Genomic DNA, 21,203 nt, shown 5'->3' with positions numbered 1-21,203 from the left:
AATGACCCCTTATGTCATTCTCTCCCAGTAATGCCCCACCCAGTAAAGAAAGTTCTCATTAGGCTTTGAGTACCAGCTATTAGTTGATTAGTCAAGTACTTTGGCTTGTCTACTAATATTAATAATTAACTTGATTGATTAATATAAGTTAAAGGGGCAGAGGAAAGTCATGCTGGTGGGAACCTTTAACAGATTGGTTATTTATAAATGGACATTGGTGCATTAAGAGTTCATTTTTACTTCCTTGAATACTTTAAAGCAGATAATTGCTCACTTTCTTCAGGACTGAGGGGAAAAAGAAACAAAACTCCAGTTTATCACAAATGTAGTTGCAAAACGTAGTGACTAATCCTTATTATATTGTAGTACACAGTTGTGGGATAGCTCCTGATGTCAATGGACCATTTCCCATTCCACAGACTAGACTCACTTGACTTTCAATTTATTTAAGTGACACTCTTGTTTGAAATTCAGGGTGCTTCTTATCCCTTTGAGTCACACACTGAGTCTGGGAACCTCTGCTCCGGCACTTTTAGCACCTCATTAATTACCAACTGTGGCAAAATCCTGCTGTTTTGCAACTCCTCTGCCTTTGTCGGAAAATCACAACTCATTGCTAGAATGAAAAGGCAAGACAATAGTTATCTGCCAAATGTCCAGTGTGGGTGCATATTACAAAGACTAATTATCTTAGGGTCTTGTAATTTCCCTAGATACTCAAACTTGATAAGGTAATTCAAGTTTGTGTCTCTGAAGTGCCTTTAAGTTTAGCACCAGGAGAAATCCAGGAAGCATTTTCATTCAACTACTATTTGGAGAAGTCAAATTGTTGTTAAAGTTATAAGTGAGAATAGGTGATGAAATAGAAAACAGTCTCCTAGTTCACACAGGCATCTTTCAGAGGGAGAGCCCAAGGCACAACACGCAAGACAAACAGCACTCTCAACCTCTTTAACGTTTACTGTTTGAACGTCCCATTTGGCTCTCAATATATGCTCTACTCCACTATTGTTTATTTTTTGGACATAAAAATTCTGACTGCCCCCACCATGAATTTTAAGCCCTCCAAGAGGCAAGGTCTGTATACTTTAAGATTTTTCTTATCTTTAGCACCTAGCAGAATGCTCCACACATTTTTATATGTAGGCATTTAAAATACATAGTGATTTCCTACTATGAGATATAACAAATAAAAGTACAAATAATTCTATAAATCAATGCAAGTTCTTGAAAAGAACAAGGTCTTGAATGGCAACTAACATAATTTTATAAAGAATGAATTTATCAAACCAGCCTGGTGTTCTGTGTCAAGATGGCAGATATATTGAACAGATGCAATAAGTGGAATCCACACCAGTATTAGAAGTGTGTTGTCGCCCTTTGTATCACATTTACCAATTAAGAGACTACACATTTTTTAAAACAGTATTCCTGAACCCGGGGGTTAAATAAGAATAAAAGAAATCCAAAGGATAGCTCCCCACAATTCTGAAGAATAACCACTCATTCCTTTCATATTGAACCTTAAGACTTTCAGTCAAGTTAATCATTCTGGTGTGCCCTCTCTCTTCCTCTAAAAACTTTGGTTATTGTCATGCAGGGTCTCAACTCCTGCTCTCTGCACAAGAACGCAGGATATGACAAGGTCAAAAAGGAACACCAACGGAGCCATAGATAGGGGAGTCATATCACTACATTCTCAATGATTGCTGGGTTGGAGACACAGGAAGCAAACATCCGCCAGTACCTAAATGAGGGGTCTTCCTGCACACCAGTCTTGCTGGCGGCCCCACGAGACATAGGAAGCAGGATCAACATGATCCTCAATGTAATCTGCTTGCTAACCGCACTTGCTATCCACAATCCATCATCCACTTCTCTGCCAACCAACCCACTTGCTAGCTGCAATCTGCCATCCGCTTCTCTGCCAACCAACCACCCCTTGCTAACCGCAATCCGCGCTTGCTAGCTTAGCCATAGCAGTTGTATTAGTGGCTAATGGCTAACTGGTCAAAGCTGATGGCCATCTACTACCTGAGCCAGCACCTTACCACATGAGGTCAAGAGCCTGGAAATTGCTCTCTGGGACTCTGTCCCCACAGTTATCTTCTCTAAAATGTTCCCTTTCAGCACCAACCCTTCCCCGAACAAAGAGATTTAGAGTTGTTCAGAATCATTCTCTGATCTAGGTGCAGTGATGGTTCTTGATAAAGATAAAGGGATGCAGGCTGATTTGAGCCCCACCTCCACCTTGGCTCCCACCCTATCAGATATTTTGAACCTATATCTTATCCCATATTCTCTCCTTTCCATAGTTTCCTCACTGCTTTATGAGTCCACACCCTCTTGTCACTTGGTAAAAGGATATAGGCGCACCGAGACAAAAATAAGCTCCTACAAAGTCACCAGATGAAAGGACTGGAAAATCATAGGATTACCAGCATATCCTAGGCTTCCTTGTTAATATGGCACCTGAGTTGCCTGTTAAATATACAGATAAACAGGTACCTCCCCTGGAAATTGACCTCTGATTCAGTTGGTCCTAAACCTAGACTCTGAAATCTATTTTATTAACAAGGGTTCTAAGTGATTCTTATCTTTAGGTACATTTGGGAAAGAGTAGAGCAGTGTGCCATTCAACCCTGATGGCATACTAGGACCTGGGGGAAGTATTTAAATCATAAAGATGCCCCAGTCACCAGAGATTCTGATTTAATTGGGTTGAAATAGAACCTGTTCATCAGAACTTTTAAAGGCTCCCTCAAATATTTAGTATATCATTGAAGCAGCTTCTCAAACTTGAATGTGCATACAAATCACCTGGGAGAATGGTTAAGATGATTCAGGAGAGGTGATTCAGCAGGTAAAGGGTGGGGCCTAAGTTTCTGCATTTCTAACTAGGCAATCTCAGGGCTACTACTCCGTAGACCACATGTGAACTGCAAGGCCTACTAAACTGTTATCTTTGGAAATGGAGCCAGAGCTAGAGCTACTGCTCACTCACTCCCCCTCCGTCTTCCCCTCCCCCTCACACATTATTTATATATTTTAGATCTCAGTGGCGAATAAGACAAATAGCATGGAAGAAAAGATTGAGAATAACCTGTGATCCTGCCTGGATGCAAGAACTATTAGGCAAACAAATGTGACGACATGCTGTCATGCGGGAGACCCTGCTCACTGCGCCATTTGTCTAGCAAGGTGGCCTGCAGGGTCTCAGCTCCCACTCCCCACATAAGAACATAGGATGTGGCTAGGCCAAAAAGGAACACCCACGAAGCCATAGGTAGGGGAGTCATACCACTATAGTTTCACTGGAGGCAGGATCCACACGACCTGCAACGTGCTGTCCGCTTCTCTGCCTGCCAACCGACCGACTCCCCAGTGCAGCCATGGCAGTTATATCAGTGGCTAATTGGCTAACTGGTTACAGCTGATGGTCAACTAGCCACAGCAGACAGCCATCTACTACTCGGGTCAGCACCTTTCCACGTGAGGCCCAGAGCCTGGAAACTGCTCTCTGGGACTCTGTCCCCACACATGCTATAGTGCCTTGCCTAGGGCCTGGAGCGTGAGTGCCCAGAAATTGCCAGTGGATGTGAATCTGAATGTTCTGAAGGGCATTTGCACAGAGTAGGCCATTCTGTTGGTCTCCAAGGAGAGAGGAAAATCTTTGAGCCTAAGTCTTTCCTTTAAAAGTAATAACTTGAACACCTGAACTGCCCTTGCCACTGCCCTTCCCCTACATTTCAATCAGATTTGCTTCAAAATCTGGCCTAGCCTGCAAGTCTTCAAAAACTGGTACCTTGACTGAACAGACCTAGTTCTGCTCATTTCTCTGTAGTCTAAGAGTAATCTTTTGCTGGGGATCAGGAAGTATAAGCAGCATAACGTTTTCATTGTTCACATATTTCTTCTAATCTTCTTCATGACTTAATTATGAGCTTCCAGAGACCTGTATCCTTCATTTCTTTGGTGCTACTCTCATAACATTTAATAAATTTATGTTTCTTGCCCACATAGTAGACACTTAGTGTCATGCAGTCTCTGGTCCTGCTCCCTGCACTAGAACGCAGGATATGGTGAGGTCAAAAAGGAACACCAACAGAGTCATGGATGGGAGGTTCATACCTCTATAGTCTCACTGGCGCATGGGTTGGAGACACAGGAAGCAGGCTCCATATGATGTGCAATCCGCCGGCCACTTCTCTGCCAACCAACCAACCCCACTTGCTAGCTGCAATCCACCCTTGCTAGATTAGCCACGGCAGTTATATTAGTGGCCAGTGGTTAACTGGCTACAGCTGATAGCCAACTAGGCACAGCTGATGGCCATCTACTACCCAAGCGAGCATCTTTCCACTTGAGGCCAAGAGCCTGGAAACTATTCTCTGAGACTCTGTCCCCACACTTAGCACTGTCACTAAGTGGCAGTGTGGAAGCAGAATCAAAGTGATTTTTATACATTGCAGTAATTTGAAAATAAATAAATAAATTACAGCAGTACAACTATAAGGAAATAAATGGAATAAACACATTGCCTTATTTATTTGAGCAGGATATAATTTTTTTTCCTTCAGTATAACTGTGGGGGCAGAGCCCCAGAAAGTAGTTTACAGGCTCTCGGCCTCACGTGGAGGGGTGCTGGCTCGGGTAGTAGATGGCCATCAGCTGTGGCTGATTGGCCATCAGCTATAGCCATTGAGCCATTAGCCACTAATATAACTGCTGCGGCTACGAAGGAGAGCTGAGGAGAGTGGAGGAGAGTGAAAGAGAGTTGTCGGTGGGTTGCAGACAAAACGGACAGCAGGTCGCACGTCCAGTGAACCCAGCCTCCAGTGAGACCGTAGTGGTATGACTCCCCTACCTATGGCTCCGTGGGTGTTCCTTTTTGGCCTCACCATATCCTGCGTTCTTGTATGGGGAGCGGGAGCAGAGACCCCACCGGACGCCCCGCACGACAATGGCCCTTGGTAAAAAACGTTGACAAAAGTTTGGACACCCCTAATCTAGACAGTGTGAATGGGATTAAGTGTATAAAGTGCCTGTTCAATATCAAATATTCTATACATTTTACTTGTCTGTGTGGGGGCAGAGCCCCAGAAAGCAGTTTTCAGGCTCTCGGCCTCACATGGAAAGGTGCTGGCTCAGGTAGTAAATGGCCATCAACTGTGATGGGATGGCCATCAGCTGTGGCTAGTTGGCCGTCAGCTGTAACCAGTGAGCCATTGGCCACTAATATAACTGCTGTGGCTACGCTAGCAAAAAAATGGGGGGCTAGCAAGAAGATGGTGGCTGAGCTGGCAAAAGCGGATTGCAGAGAGGCGGATGCCGCCAGCGAGAATATAGTGGTATGACTCCCCCATCTATGGCTCCGTGGGTGTTCCTTTTTGGCCTCACCATGTCCTGCATTCTTGTATGGGGAGCGGGACCAGAGACCCCGCAGGCCTCCCCGCACGACAATAACTGATAAAAAAAAATACGGCCACTTCTATAGCAAATTTACATTTATCTATTATTTTAAAAAATGAGCTTCAGTTCAGGAAGTAAGTGCAAAAATATTAGATCTTCCTTCTATTCAGAATTCACCTGAACCTAGACTTTGCAAATACTAATACATGAAAGTCAATGAAATATTATTTTAAAAAAACCAGAATTACAGTGCTTAACCCAAGGAAACATATAAATTCATAATTATTTTAAACTATATAAAGGGTTCTTTGTTTGAAAATGGTATTGAGGATGGAGGACAATGCCCAGAGATGGCACTAAAGGAATGCTGAATAAAAGTGAGTGAATGAATGAATAAACTGGTGAATGAATGAACTGTTCTCAGACTCCATTGATAGGGAACAAAAGAATATGGAGATCCAAAGCAGCATGAGTGATGAAACACTGTATGCTAAATAAAATAGAATTCAGAATTCTGGTGTAGTCAACAGTATCCTGATAATGAGAGGGAGGGAGTTTTAGTCTCAGCTTTGCTAGTATGGCCTCAGGCAAGCCATTTAATCTTTCAGATCTCAGCTTCCTCATCTACAAAATAAACTAATGTATACTAGATAATTTCTAAGAGTCCTTCCAGTTCTAGAAATCTATGACTTTTGCAAGCCAAATTAAACTGGGACTTTTATTAAGAATCGACATTTTACCAATTTCTAAGCAAAGATTCCAATTTGGTTTTGAAATTTCATACCAATATGGGTAACTTATGCTGGCATCACTGGCCATTAGAGAGAAATGCAATTTGTTCTGTCTTTTTAAAATCTTGCAGAAAAGATTGGAAAGGTCTTTAGAACTAGTATGCACTTTTGTCTTTCAAGGATTCTTTAAATGTTCTCTTACCTCAGGTTCACGTGACAAACAGGTTTCCCTTTTGTACTCCTGCTCCCATCAATTGGCAGTGACAGCTTAGAGCACTGTGTGTGAAGGATCCTGGACTGGTGATTCAGTGCCAAGATCACATAGATCATGTGTACTTCAGAGAGACGGAGTTGTGGTACCAGACTGAATATTTGCCACATGGGAAAGATTAGATTAACCACCGAACCCTTCAAGTTCTCTAAAATGTACGTATGTCAACTGGGTATTAAAGATAATTATTTTTTAATAATAGACAGAAAATAAAAGAATCCATCCTTGTATTTAACTTTTAAATGCTTCTTAATTCCACAACAGCAAATATATCTTATTCCAAAGGATTCAGCTCTTCCGTCTTTCAATCAATCTTGCCCATTATCAATAAGGACCTTTTGAATCTCATGCTGCAAATTATACATTAATTCTTTCTTTGTTATTTTAGTGGAAATTGTGTATTTTTATTCCCTCATATATTCCCCTTCTGCACACATATCCTGATTTGCATATGCTAGGACCTATGCTGACAATGGAATCAGAATCTGATTTAAAGGAAATTGTTCTAGCCTGATAACTACCAAGTTGTGTTTCTTACTCATGCTGTGTGTCCAGCATAGTCAGCAAAGGGTGGGGAGTGAGAGGGCTGTTCACCACCGTTCCAAGGGGACCGAGTGTGATGAAAGACTCATTTTCTCATGGACATCAATGACCATCACAGCACTACAAAAAGAATGTTGTAAACTTGACCCTGGCTCTTACACTCTTACAGCTTTTATCTTGCAGTGACTTAATGTCTGTCCCTTCTGCTCTCATTTCTTTCAATTTATATGTTCTATACCTAACTTTAAAAGGAGCAGGGATGGGGCAATGAAATATCTACAGGTGTCCAGAAAGCATGGTGAAGAGAGGCAGACTATTCGCTGAATAGCCCCATGGTTACCCATAAGGCCATGCCACGGCCAGCATTATAGGAAAATGTCCTTTGGTCACTTTTCACCCACGCTTGAGTGCTGTATAAGATATCTCTGGCATGGATATCTTATACAGCACTCAATCTGCCTTTGACATATTATATTAGGGCCCTCCAATATAGGGAGGAATTTTGGGTCATCCTCTGACTTTTATTATAAATTTCTTATATACAATTTATACATGGCCCTAGATATCCATAAAAATTCTACCCCTCCTACATGAAAAGGGACATGAATGATAAACCATCAAGAGGAGACTAGACTACGACGTCTTTCTCCTACTCTCCGACTCTCTTTCCTCCAGTTCAGAAGGGTTCTCTATTTCTTCTTCCCTTTGACAAGGATATCTTTTATATCCTGATTCTTCACTATACTATGACTTTCAGTGAAACTCTATATTTGGACTGCCAACTTTGATTGTATATATAAAGGAAAATTTGAAAGTTTAGAAATTTCTTGTCTCTGAACAAATCCATGACAAAATATTAACTAGGGATTCAAGAAAGGCAGCCTTGAGATTCTAAGGAGAACAATAAAATTATGGTCTAAGTGCTACATTATCTTCAATTAATAAATGGTCTTGAGTCAATAGATAGAGTAGCTGTAGGACAGACAGCATAATATTTACTGAATTAATATTTACTGAATTTACTGAATTAAAAGTCCCTATGAAAATCTACTTAACATTTTCAAAACTGTTATCTTCAAATTATGGAATGTAGAATATTACATTTCAGGGCTATAAATTAAACAAAATATTTTTGATTAGTTGGGGCCGTCTTTAAATTAAAATGTAATACTGGTACTACCATGTTTCCCTGAAAATAAGACCTAGCTGGACAATCAGCTCTAATGCTCCTTTTGGAGCAAAAATTAATATAAGACCCAGTATTTTATATTATGATATGATATGATATGATATTAAAGACCCAGTCTTATAGTAAAATAAGAATCTCAGGTGAATCTATGTCAGGGAATTTTAAGTTACTTTTAGAATAATCCATTGTGTAATATTTTACACAAATTCTTTCTATTGCAATAAGGTGTCTTTATTATAGTAAAATAAGACTGGGTCTTATATTAATTTTTGCTCCAAAAAATGCATTAGAGCTGACTGTCCGGCTAGATCTTATTTTCGGGGAAACATGGTAGTATCTAATCAAAAATATTTATGTTGTCACTGGGGGATCCCCCCAGTGAAGCATTTAGAAGTCAGTCATGGCAAAGAAAACCCTTTCATACAATCCTACTAACAAGTATCAAAAATATCATTTCCAGTAACAATTAATTTTAAAAAGAAAATAGATGTAGAGTAAAAATGGTACAGTATGTTTTACCTTATATATGTATTTATGTTTGAGAGTGTATACTCATCTACTTTTGATGTTCAAGTGTACTTTCTTCTTTCTTATCTCATCGGAAATGCTAACTCTCAGGTGAATCTATGTCAGGGAATTTTAAGTTACTTTTAGAATAATCCATTGTGTAATATTTTACACAAATTCTTTCTATTGCAATAAGGTGTCTAATTTAAATTTATATTAATGCTTCATAGGGCCATGTCTAGGAAACTGAGTTCATCCTTGAAATACTCACATCTCCTGTTCTGCTGCTGCTTTTTCTTGCAGCTTCTGTTTCTGCCCTTACTTTTCCACCTCCTATAGTCACTAAGCATCCTTATTAGACTCAAGTCTCCCACATACATTTCAAAATGCCCTGCACAAGTCAGACCTTCTCCCCTTCCCAAATGCCAGAGATCTGTTAAGAAGAAAACAATCTAATTACAGTAATTTGCTCATTTTTAACTTTCTTGGGAGTATTTGCATTTAAAATAAATTTGTAATTGTGATGATTTTAAGTAGTATGCGTAATGATGTGAGTAATTTCAGCAATGAGAATAGAATGTTACAGAGAGAGAGAGAGAGAGGAAGAGAGAGAAAAGAAGAAACTATACATATCACTATTATGTGGGACAGACATCTGGAGTTATTACCTATCTATTAGAAGTCAGGCTGGCCTTAACATTTCTAAGTATTATACCATGTATCTTTAACAAAAATATGAAAGACACCATATTTTAAAAAATTTAAATTAATTACCATGTTACTAAAAAAATTATTGATTCTTATGATCACGAATAATGAACATTCACTATAAAGTCATGCAAAATCAATGTATCATTCTTAAGTAAGTCAGAGAATTAATCAACATTGGGGGAGAAATGCACTAGTTTACTTGCCTCCTTCAACACTTAAGGTAAATCTATTTTGTAAGGCAAAATTTTGCAGAAAAAAAAATGGATCTATTTCACTAAACCTTACAATTATGGAATTTAATAAGATAGTGGCTTTTTATTCCTGTGCACTAAAATGATAAGCCTTTCCATCAATTTTAATAGACAAAAGGAAGGTCTCCTAGGAAGGCATTTACACAGTGGTTCTTTTAAATGAGGAACCTTCTATGGTGTAGTCGCAAATCTTAAGTAATGCTCTCCTTACTCTTGAGACAAGAGAGAAAGGAGGGAAAATAACAGGCTGGTGTTACCTCTATATAAGGGAAGCCCTTGTGACTTCCCCAAGATCAGAATGCCCCAACAATTTTTTCTCTATGAGTTCCAAACCATAATGGCTTTCTACTTATGGACTGAAGGCCAAAAATTCATTCCAGTAGTGGCCTGGAACTTTCTACTTATTTAATATTCTGAATCCTCAAGACTGAACTTGAAACTCAATCCAGAGGGGGAACTAATCTAGAAGCAGAACACTCTTTACAGAGAAGGTACATGGTAAACCTCAGTTTTGCTTTTTTGTTTCAATTCAATATTACTTTTCTGACCAGACAAAAGATTTAACAGCTTCACTTTGAAAAGATAAATAAACTGTTCATCAGCTCTATAATGGATTAAAAACAGCCAACAATTCTTTGGCTGTTTTTGATATCAGTCCCTTTGATATCAAAAGATGGAGTCTATTGAATAAACCCTGGAATCTGGGCTGGCCCTGTAACATGCTTTGACCACTAGATTATAGTAGGAATGACATTGGAGAACTTCCAAGGGGACTTGAAGCTTCTCTTGTTTATGTATCTAGCACCCAGAAAGCTCCATACTCAGAGGATGAAAAACCACTTGGGGAGAAAGTCCTACCTTCTCTGCCATCTCTGTTGAGTCCAGGTCCAGTGACCTGACAGCTAAATGTAGCTATGAGTGACGCAAATGAGCATATGAGCAAAGACCAAGAGAATAACCAGTCAACTCACAAATTTGTGAGAAACCATAAATAGTTGACATTTTAAGCCACTAAGTTTAGGGATGGCTTGTTATACAACAATATGTAACAGCTACAAGCTCCCTAGGAGGCAAGTCCTTTGTTTCCCTCCATCTTCTTGCAGAATACTTCTCACTGAGGCAATCTCACCTATAAATATAGAATACCACCTGCCAAATTGGAAAAAAAAAAAAAGTGTCAAGCAGGCTAGCATCCAAATGTTAGTACCACCAGCCAACCAGAACCATTTCTATTCCTCATATTGAAAATGGCTTGAAATTCCATACCTCTGGGATACACCCCAGAGGACAACATGAAATCAAAATATATTTTTAGAAAGAAGGGACTATATGGGGAGAGAAAAAGAAAAAGGGGCAGAGCTAAGCTAATGCTTTATCACTCATGTGTGCACTAGGGTTAGTTTGTAGAATAGAGAGCTTCTAATGTGGCAGGGCTAGACAGCAGAATGGGCGAGACTCAGCAGGGAATTTGGGGGTAAGGTTGGGTACACAAAACTCTGTCTGGGAAAACATGTTGCAAAGGAATACTAGAACGTGTGGGGAATGGCGGAGCGCGGGGGTTGGAGCAGGAGAGTAAGAGCAGCCAGACACCTAAGAAGGCCGATCCTCATTTCTTTGTTGGTTACTCTAAATATACTCAAACACTGGTAGGAAACAGGAGAAGTGAAATGCCATTTTTTTCACATGAGAGGAATCTACCTACAGTGTAGCTACAGTAAACTAGTCAAATAATTAACCTGCATAGACCCCCCACAGGTATCAGTCATTAACAACACTCCCACATGGTCAATACTAAGCCACATTGAATTGGGGGAGGAGGAGGAGGCAGCCTATACCACTCCCAGAGTATGTCTGCCTCCCTAGCAAGCAGGCAGACAACCGTGACCACTGACTTCCACAAAACAAGATAGAAGAACTTATCCCTCCACCTCTGAATCAGGGCCACTCTGAAGCAAAAAAATGAATCCTTTCTTATCCTCATTAATATTTACCATTAGTTCTTTAAAAGCTACACATCTTAGACATAGAGTTTATCTCCTCTCCACCCCCAAGCATTGCTCCTATTTCCTCTTCCCACAACATACCACACAGCCCTTATCACATAGCATTTATTTTATGGAGGCTTTAATGGTTTAGGTGCCTGCCTCCCTTACAGAGGGTGTTCTACTTGAGGGTAAGGCCCTAGTCTTCATAGTTTTGTATCTTTATATTTGCCAGATGTTCAGTGAATGTTGATATAAGAGTAGCTAGCTGACCAAAAGTAGCTACTCAAATGCATCAATATTAACAAACATAAACCATAAATGATAGGTAAGTATTTATAGATGGAGAGAGGGTTTGTTTGCTTTTTTAACATAGCTGCTTTAGAGAGATGTTTCCTAAAGCTTATAGTTGAGCATACCCTTATGTGCCTCGACATGCCATTTTATTTCTTTCATAAATTATAACTTTGCTTTTAACCAGAGCACCAATACAACCTATAAGGTCATCCTTTAATATTTTTAAAGGCCATACATAAAACTTTGTTTCTTTGTCTAGCCTGGAATCATCTGTAGCAGGCACCATCAACAAACGTTTGTGGGATGAATGGACGACTGATTTACCTTAGTTGACAGCCTTCACTACTCTTTCCAGTAAGGTACTCTTACTCACCTATAGATTGTGAAATACTGGTTTTAGACCTAGCAGGAAAAACATAAATAAGTAAAACATGCCTTTGTCAAAACAGCCTTGAAAATCAATGTCATCCTTTGCTGCTGCTGCTGCTATTTCCTGACTGCCTTGCTCCTTATTTTCCTATTTATCGCCTTGTTTCTGAAGCCTGAATACAATTTTGAACATGACCTCTGTTTTGTTCCTTGCCATTCTGATTCTAGTTATTCACTCTGGTTTAGCCCACGACCTTGCTCTGAAGTCTGTTATGTGCCTGCTTCCCTACTTGATAAGCCTTCCTGACTTGTAAACCTCCAGCCTCTCCTGATCCCCTCCCTTTCACCCAATTCAGTTTTAATCAGAGTGCATTCCAGTGGAAAGGCCAGATGACATGGTAGAAAAAGCAAAGCGTTTAAATCAGACAACCTGGTTGCAAGTCCCAGCTTGGACACTTATGTGTCACTTAGGGACCCAGCAAGAATTTTTGGAAGATACTTCTACAAAAAGACTATTTATAATAGTGCAGCGTTAAGGGAAAAAACATGACATATGAGATACCCAGGGATGAGAAACAGTGGGAATCTATTTCCACTCCTATGTTTAAAGAGCTGGAAGAGTAAATAGTGTTATTGAAACCTGTTTGAGAGTTAGGGCCACAGAAAAGGGGCTGCTTCACATAGCTATAGTCACCCACAGGGGTACGGCCACTTTAAGAATTAGGCCAAAGCAAGGAGGAAGCAGGAACATTTTCCTGTCATGCTCCTGCTGGTGTCCCCATTGACTGAACCCAACCAGAAACCAGAGGAAGAAAGCTCCCAATGACTAGTTCATAGAAGTTGACATTGGGAGGGACAGAGAAGGCAGGGAAATAAATGTTGGGATAATATAAAATAACCAGAACAGTTTCTACATAAGCTCAGGTAAGTGAATCACCTTTCTGGCTTCAGTTGTCTCATCTATGAAACAATATTTTTTGAGGCTGTTTTGAGATAACACATGCAAAAGCGACTGCAAAAGAATTGCTCATTAAAATTATCCCTTGTCTCGCCTTGCACTCTACCTCGTACAGTATTTTTATGTCTTTGCTAGTAATCCCTCAACCGAAAGCTGTGACCACAGCCACTCAAGCTTCACTGTTGGCTTTCTGAAGAGTTTTCTGGGACAGAGACATGGATCTAAATCCTCATCCAAAGATATGGATAGGAGAAAGAAAGGAATAATACAAAATAAAAGGGACAGTCCTCACTCAACGAAATCCATGCTCCTTCCTCACCTACAATGCCTGCAAACAAGTGGAGGCTGAGTGGTGCCTCCAGGAGGTTCAAAACTTCTTTTCCCTACTCTCTCTGGGCACCTGCCCAGAATCTGAGGTTTAAAATTTGTGCTTCCTTGTCCCAAAGTCTAGAGACATTTGGAAAAATTAAAGTAGTCCTGGACCTATTTTGCTAAGCCAGAGTTATCTAGGATTCTTATAATGGGTTAGACATTTCCAGAAAATCAAAGAATTGCCAAGCAGTTTTCTAAATCTGAACCTGTTCAATTAAACACAATTCCATAACTGAAAGCTGTGATGTCACATAACTAGAAATAGCTTTGACATTTGCAATTATAAGTCTGTCTTTCTTTTTTGGATATATTGTCCTGTTTTCAGAGCTAACAGGGAGTTTGGAGATCATGTAGTTGAATTCCCTCATTTTTCACATGAAGAAACCTGAAACACAACAACAAATACAGAAAAGGACCTCCCTTGATCCTTACATTGCTGTCTAGTGCAACACACAATCTCTTTACATTAAAGCTCTATAATCAAATAACGTTTTCTGCGATATTAAATTCTTTATGGTAAGTACTGTCGGACACTCACTTTTTAAATGAACCCAGCAGTTAACTGATTTGTGAAAGAAAGAAGTTATTAAAAATAGGCACACCTGGTTTCAAGACCGTGCTCACCACAATTTTATAAGTGTCCCATTAACTTCATCTGGGAGGAAGAACATTCCTTCTTTTTGACAGAAAGTAATCCATCACGGGTCTTGATTTTCTCATTTTCTTAATGCTCTATAATCATTTAATCACTTTTTTAAAATTGCTATAATAATTCTGTCTCCTTGATTTCTCTCTCTAAAAATAGCAGTTGTCCTTCATCTAATTTCAATGGCTTTCAAATACGGGTGTCTGCTCTCTATTTCAAAGATGACTTCTAGCTGCTTCCGTTAAACACACCCCGCCAGCAGTACCCTGTTTGACTTACTCGGATGCCTTCAGATCTGAGTAACTGGAGAGTTGAGCATTTTCAGAATCTGCATGTCAGCCCTGTGGTATAATGACTGATGTCAGCCCAAACTTTGCCAAACATCTCTCATCACTACTAGTTATACCCCATTCCAAACTATGGGGCTTGCGCTCTCTTTGTGGCGCACACACACCCTCTTTCACATATTTGCAGTATGGATTCAAAAGTATGACAATCATTGTCTCTTCTTGAAGTGCCATTGCTGTGATGGACAAAAATAACTTGTTACTGTTGTCACTGCCTGGTGGGGCAGGTGGTAAAGGAGAGATGAGAAGTTGGAGTAACTAGTCTGGATTTGTTGAATCCCCTATCTTTGTCCAAAATTACAATGTTCTTCTGGCTCAACCCTCTTAAACTCCTGGTTACCCAAACTCCCTGGGACTTTAGTTTTCTGGAGAAAAATAACAAGCAAATATTGAATTCTATGCTGAGCCTATGGTTTTTAATTTGCTTTAAGCTTGGGCCCTAGAAATCATTGGCAGCCCCAGGCTTCTGTGAGTGTTGCTTTCTTGATTTGAGGGGGGTGGGGAAGGATACTGTGTTGCACAAAATAGGCCATGGCATGCTTTCCATAAGCTGCTAGGACAGTTGAGGGAATGTAAGACTCAGCCAGGCAAGTAAACACACATTTAATAGTATGGTAATATGGATCAGGAAAAAGTTATTCTAAAGCATAGCGTCAAGAGAGAAAGAGTACACTTACCGTTTATTTAATGTTTTCCTTATGTTTCCTCAGAACAGCGCTTATTCCTTGACAAGCTTTTCCTGCCCACTGCATCTAGTACTTCTTTTCTGGGATGGCTCAAGAACTGCAGCTTCTCACTGTGTTTATTTATTTACACTGCCATTCCTGTTCTCATCCAAGCTAACATGTGTCTGCACAACACACAGTGAAAAGTAAATGTCTTTCTTAGTGTTTATTTCCCTAAAGTTGTTCACCAAATTGCTTTTTTACATCCCTTTTGCAATCTCATCCCATCCGGCTCAAGTATCCTGGATTAGACCTGCCTTCTCTGGAGTCCTTTTCAAAGGGAGCCTCCCACAGCCTTTAAATCCCCCACATTTTATGGTGCAGATAGTCAGAATCTGAGGTACTAAGTGAGAAGGAAAGGAAAACTGACTGTGACTGGCACAGAAAAAGAGTAGCTTCTTTTTTGGATAATCATTATTGGAATTGTCCTGTTATTCGTGACGTTTCTGTTTCAAAGTGATAAAACTCAGTCATTTGCTACTGGACATTATGCAGCAGATAAAGGAGGGGAGTGTGTGTGTGTGTGGGGGGGAGTAAATACAGTCCCATCCCAAAAGAGAAATGTTGCAAATGGGAATCCTTAAAGATAAGCCAAAAATCATAATCTTAATGGGACTGTTTTCTTCCCCCATAAAACCTAAAGTAAACTATTCCTGTCTTCAAAACTCCAATACAAGTATGCAAAGTAATAAATAATATTTAATTAAGGAATTAGCTAATGCATGGAAAGGTCAGTCTCTCAGATTCTAATTTTTAGCACCTTGACAAGAATTCATGTTTCATATTCCCTTCCTTTTGCATACAGGCCATTTTATCTCCTCCATCCTCACTTTTGGGAAGTATAACTGACGACTTCAGAGACACACAATTTGAAGTGTTGCGAGCTTGCAAAACGGGGTGGATAGGAGCAATAACCTTTTTTCTCCTCTCACTTATTAACACATAAATTGAAGGCAATCCAGTAATAGGGATTACAAATGGAGGAAAGAGAGAGGAATACAAATCTTACCTGTCCCAACCCTCCCCCCAAAGTTTAGCTATTTTCTAAACCTAAATTATTTGAGCATAAGAATTAGCAAGGTGCCTATGATTCAGGGACTTTTTCAAAGTGACCTCTCAGAAGTTTGGAGCTGTGTAAAACTGTCATGCTACAGGGTGCAGTCCTTCCGCTATTCTGTTCAATGCAGTACATAGGACAGGTTTATTTTAAAACCACTTTGGGGGCTTGTGACACTCAACTAAATACTTCTTCAGTAACTACTAGAAGCTCATCGATTTGTGCTACTGGAGAAGAGGTGGGACGCTTACCATTACTAATGCCAGCCGGCCCTCGATTCTCCCACCCCTGGGTGGACCAGCAAACCTTATTTTACGCACCCATGGGACCCCTACCTGCGCTGGGAACAGGAGGAAGTAGTGGACCCTCCCTTCCTCCCATAAGACCGGGGAAAATCTATCCAAATATCATTCCCAGTCCCCCAGCTGAGAAACCAAATTGCACAACAGATCCTCTCAAGAAGACTGGGAGACAGAGGGTGAAAGAGCGCCGGGGAGGACACGCTGACTACGGAGGGAACTGCCTGAGGGGAGGATGAATCTTCCCAAGCCGCAGCGGCAGCTCAGTGTGGAAGGAAGCAGCAGCACAGCTGAATTTCCAAAGGGACGGTCCTGAGCGCACAAACCTCTGGGTCCGGCCCCCTCCAGGCAGGTAACCCGCTGCGGAGCTGACCGTCGGCCGCCACCGAGCTTCCTCCGGACCACCCGCCCAGCGCCCAACTGCAGCTACTTTAATTGAAGGGAAGGGAGAAAAGCAACAGAGGAGGGGCTCAAGAAAACTGGGAAGGAGTCCGCAGCCAGGAACCTTCCAGCGATCTGCCAAGCGGGCAAGGGGAGAGCTGCTCAGGGGCAGTCGTTGCGCGCCGGCGCTGGGGGAGAAGGCGCGGGGATGCTGGGGCGTTCGGCCCGCCACAGCAGGATATGCCCAGCCTGACTAGGGAGTAGGGGGCGAGGGTCTCGTGCCCGCTGGACCTTCGGCCTCAACACTCCCAGGCCGAGCGTGCCCACCTCTCCCCGGGAGAATAACCCTTTGGAGGTCTCTTCTCCGCACGCAGTGCCTCCCCCATTCCCCCTCCTGTCTCGTGTTCTCCCGCCTTCTTTGTAGTGTCCAGAGATGCTCCGCCACAGACCCGGGACCCCTTAGGCGCCTCTTCCCGTCCCTCTGCCAAATCGCAACGCCTGTACTTTTCCAGCTCCCTCTTTCCCTCTTGAAATTGAAAGTTATTGAGGTCGCTCAGGGTTGTTGCTCCAGCAGTTTCCTTCCCCGCCCCCGAGCTCCCCCCGCCCCCCGCAGCCATACCCCCTCCCCTTCCTCGCCCCGTCTTTCCCTCCCTCCCTCCTTCCCTCCCTCCCTCCACCCCTCTGGGGTGCTCCCGGCAGCCCAGCCCAACACTGGAGCCGCTTCTACTCGTGAACGGCAGAAGCAGCTCAGGGTCTCTCCGCCGCCCCTTGGCCATGGCCGCGGTGCCGACGGCGCCCGCTCCCCTACGCTCCCGGGGCCTCCACCTCTGCCGCCGTAGCCGCTGCAACCTCTGAGCCCCAGGGGCCGCCGCCGCCGTCGCCCGCCCGGATCCAGCCCGCGGCCCCGCCGCCGCGCACCATGCTACCTGCGGCCGCCCGGGCGAGGCCGCTCGCTGCTCCTGGAACCCTCGCTCGCGGCGTTGACAGCCACCCTTGCCGACCCGCCGCAGTTGAGGGCTCGGACAATTTGAAAGTACAATAGTTGGTTTCCCTATCCACCCGACCCGCTTCGTTTGCCATCCCAGCACGCCCATCGGATCTGAGTGGAGAAGTCCGCTGCTTGGGTTCTTTTTTGCTCTCTCTATATATACGCCTAACACCTACATCTATTTCTAAAACATTCAATATAATTAACAATCAAAAGAAAAACAAGGAGAAAAGGAAGGGAAATATTACTGGGTTACTATGCACTTGCGACTGATTTCTTGGTTTTTTATCATTTTGAACTTTATGGAATACATCGGCAGTCAAAACGCCTCCCGGGGAAGGCGCCAGCGAAGAAGTAAGTGCAGGGTTTTTTACGCGTTTGTTCCCTCCCGCCGCGTTCACCTGTCGGGTCGCTTTGCTTGTCCGGAGTTGGCTCCCAGCGCAGCTCTCCTCGCGCCCTGCACCCCATGCCTCCGAAGGAGGTCACAGTTTAGGCTCCGGTATTGACGGCGTCTCTCACCCCTTCCTCTCCTCTCCCCGCTCTTCCCCCGCATCCATGAGGGTGCCAGAGTCGGGTGGAACCGGCGCTAATGTGGCTCCCGCCCCCTCGTAACTTCAGGTTCGCACAAAAGTTCGGTCCTTCGTTTGATTAGCTCTAGGGATTTGTGCTTTACTCCCGAGACTCGAATGGGGACTTCGAGCCCCAGGGATGCCCCTGACCACTGAGTAAACGTCAGGGAGGCGTCCTGACCGTGGTGCCTGCTCACCTCGCGTCGCCGCCTCCCGTGGGGAGACCTGGCTGAGTTCTCCTGCGGCGCTCGGCTACGAAGAGCCCGCGGGGACAGCCAAGGAAAGAGCCAGCGAGCCCCTGCGCGACCGCTTCTCCCGGCCACGCGCGAGTGCAGCAGAAGGGCGCTCAAAGCGCTCAGGTTTCGCGTGTTTGCGCGCTACACAGAACCGTGGCGGTCCCATTCCCGGGGCTGTGGGGTCCTCTGAACCGGACGCTGGGAGCCAGGTTTCCAGTAACAACCTTGCGTGTCACGCGTGAGCGCGTTTACCATCTCAGTTCCTTTTAACCGGGTCCCCTGGGACAGCAACATACCGAGGGTGGGGTTCCCCCTAAAAACTCACGCCTGCCTCCTCGATGTGTCTTACTCTGACTCCTGTTACTTGGAAGGTTGGCTTGTGAAGGCTTCTTAAGACAGTGTCCTAGCTGATATTAAATGGGCACTTCCAGAGCACCCTCAACCCAGTTAGTCTGTGTGAAAAGTGGCGTCTTCCTGAGATGAGGGAACTGACGCGAGAACGGCACCTCTCCCGGCTCCAGGGTAGCCCCGGGCGCGGACCGCTTTGGCCTCTGTGCCGCGTGGGGGAGTCGCTTCGCAAACAGCAGAGCTAGGGGGTGGGGACCCTAGCTCCAGGGTGTAAAGGGGGATGTTGGTGAATAGAGGGAGGGAGGAACTTTCCCGAGCTCTTGGGGCGCAGAGAACGATGCTATTGCTTTGGCCTCTCAGACCTCCCGGCCCGGGGAGCCAGAGACATTGGTCCCACGCGCGGAGTTCTCTCAACCCCGCGGTGCACGCGCGGGTGCAGCACAGAGGACACAGGACAGGCTTCTGTGAGATGGAGATTTAGTAATCACTTCTCCACCGCTGTTTGTCTCTGCCCTGCCCCTGGATGTGAGCGTCGCCTGAAAGCTACCTTTGTACCGCTCGCCTAGGGTGGACAAGGTTTGATTCACCTGAAAATTGCCTTTTAAAAAAAATGTAGCTGGGCCGGAGCGCCAGGGGCTCCAGCCGGGCCTCACCGGCTCTAGGATCGCGTAGCAGGGCGCCGGAGGATCTAAGCTAAACATGTCAGGGCGTCCGATTTATTATTCTTGCCCTCTGAATGGTTTGTATTCTTCGTAACTCCTCCAACCACCCTTTCACTCAAGCCTTGCCCTCGCGCCTGGCGGTCCCCGCCTCCTCTCCTGGAAGGGTCCGACCGGGGAATTGAGTCGCAGGTCTGTGGGGAGAGCGAATACCGATCACAAGCGCAGCCTCCTGCTTCCCATCACTCTCCCAGCCAGTGCCCACCCGGGCATAGCCCATGCCCGCTTTCGTCCCACTAAGTATCCGCAGGGCCAGGAGCTACACAATTGCTGAGGCGGGACAGGGACCTGAGTGTCAGTGTCAGAGGTGCCTCCGATTGCAGTTTTGGGACCCCTGTTTCTGAAAGACATGGGAAAGAAAGTTGGCCATTCTTTTATCCCCACGGACCCCAGCGATGACAACGGTGCGGGAATCTACCGAGTGACGCTCCCGCAAGGCTGCGGGGAGCAGCAGGATAATGCACCTCTAGGATCACACCAGAGAGGAATCCCGGAGTCAAAAGGCGAACTGCTTTCCGACCTGCCTTGATCGTCTCAAGGCCAAGTCAAAGGCGCCCTCTGGTTGTGTAGCGGGAAGGAGAGAGGGAGTGGGTGGAATTGGGTTGAAATTCCAATTATTCTGTGGGAGTGGGACTGGGAGAGAACTCCCCGTAGCAGGCGAGGCTCCTTGCTCTTTCGCACGTAGGGCTGGGTTTGCTGGTGCAATCCTGGGAGAGGGGCGACCCCTTGCGTTCTCCGAGGAGACACGCGAGTCTTTCTTGGCAGGTGCAGTTTGGGGGGTTTTTGTTGTTGTTTTTTGTTTTGTTTTGTTTTGGTTTTTTGTTTTGGTTTTTTGTTTTTTGTTTTTTTGTTTTTTGTTTTGAGAATGGGGACGGGGTGGAGGGTAAAGAGAGAGTTTTGCTAAATGTCCAGAAACTCAAGGTCAAATTGCATGTGCACATACTCATTTCTTTGGACATTTCTGAAAGAAAAACGCGTGAAGAGCCTTTTTCTCAAATGAGTACTAGGAAATGTTTTTAGTAAAAAAATAAGGCAATAGTCAAAGATATTTTAGAAAGAAGTGGTCTTTCCCTCCCCCCCACCAAGAGACAATTAAAGTGAATGTTTAAGAGTATTCCTCCTAAACTGTAGTTAAATAGCTTCACTTTCCTAAACTCTTAAAATATCAACTAACTATATGAGAGAAAATTGAGGAGTAAGATCTATTTTTCAAAGGGATCGATGAAATGTTTTAGTAGAAAAGTGTCCTGCAAAAAATGATATTCATTTGTAGTGTTATTATTGTCAAGTTTAAG

General features: G+C 43.6%; 1 protein-coding gene across 1 annotated transcript in view; it reads left to right on the top strand.

Annotated features, from left to right (window-relative positions):
* Positions 1 to 18,230: 18,230 nt before the first annotated feature.
* RSPO3 (R-spondin 3) overlaps positions 18,231 to 21,203 on the top strand; it is a 76,247-nt gene continuing 73,274 nt past the window's right edge. The window contains exon 1 of the mRNA XM_019729476.3: positions 18,231 to 18,390. Coding sequence (XP_019585035.1) covers positions 18,294 to 18,390 — 97 coding nt within the window. The 5' untranslated portion in view covers positions 18,231 to 18,293. The remainder of the gene's footprint in view (positions 18,391 to 21,203) is intronic.

This window comes from Rhinolophus sinicus, chromosome 2 (genome assembly GCF_057876585.1).
Source record: "Rhinolophus sinicus isolate RSI-liver-muscle chromosome 2, RSI-T2T, whole genome shotgun sequence".
Lineage (NCBI taxonomy): Eukaryota > Metazoa > Chordata > Mammalia > Chiroptera > Rhinolophidae > Rhinolophus > Rhinolophus sinicus.
This window is presented reverse-complemented; position numbering and strand designations above follow the sequence as displayed.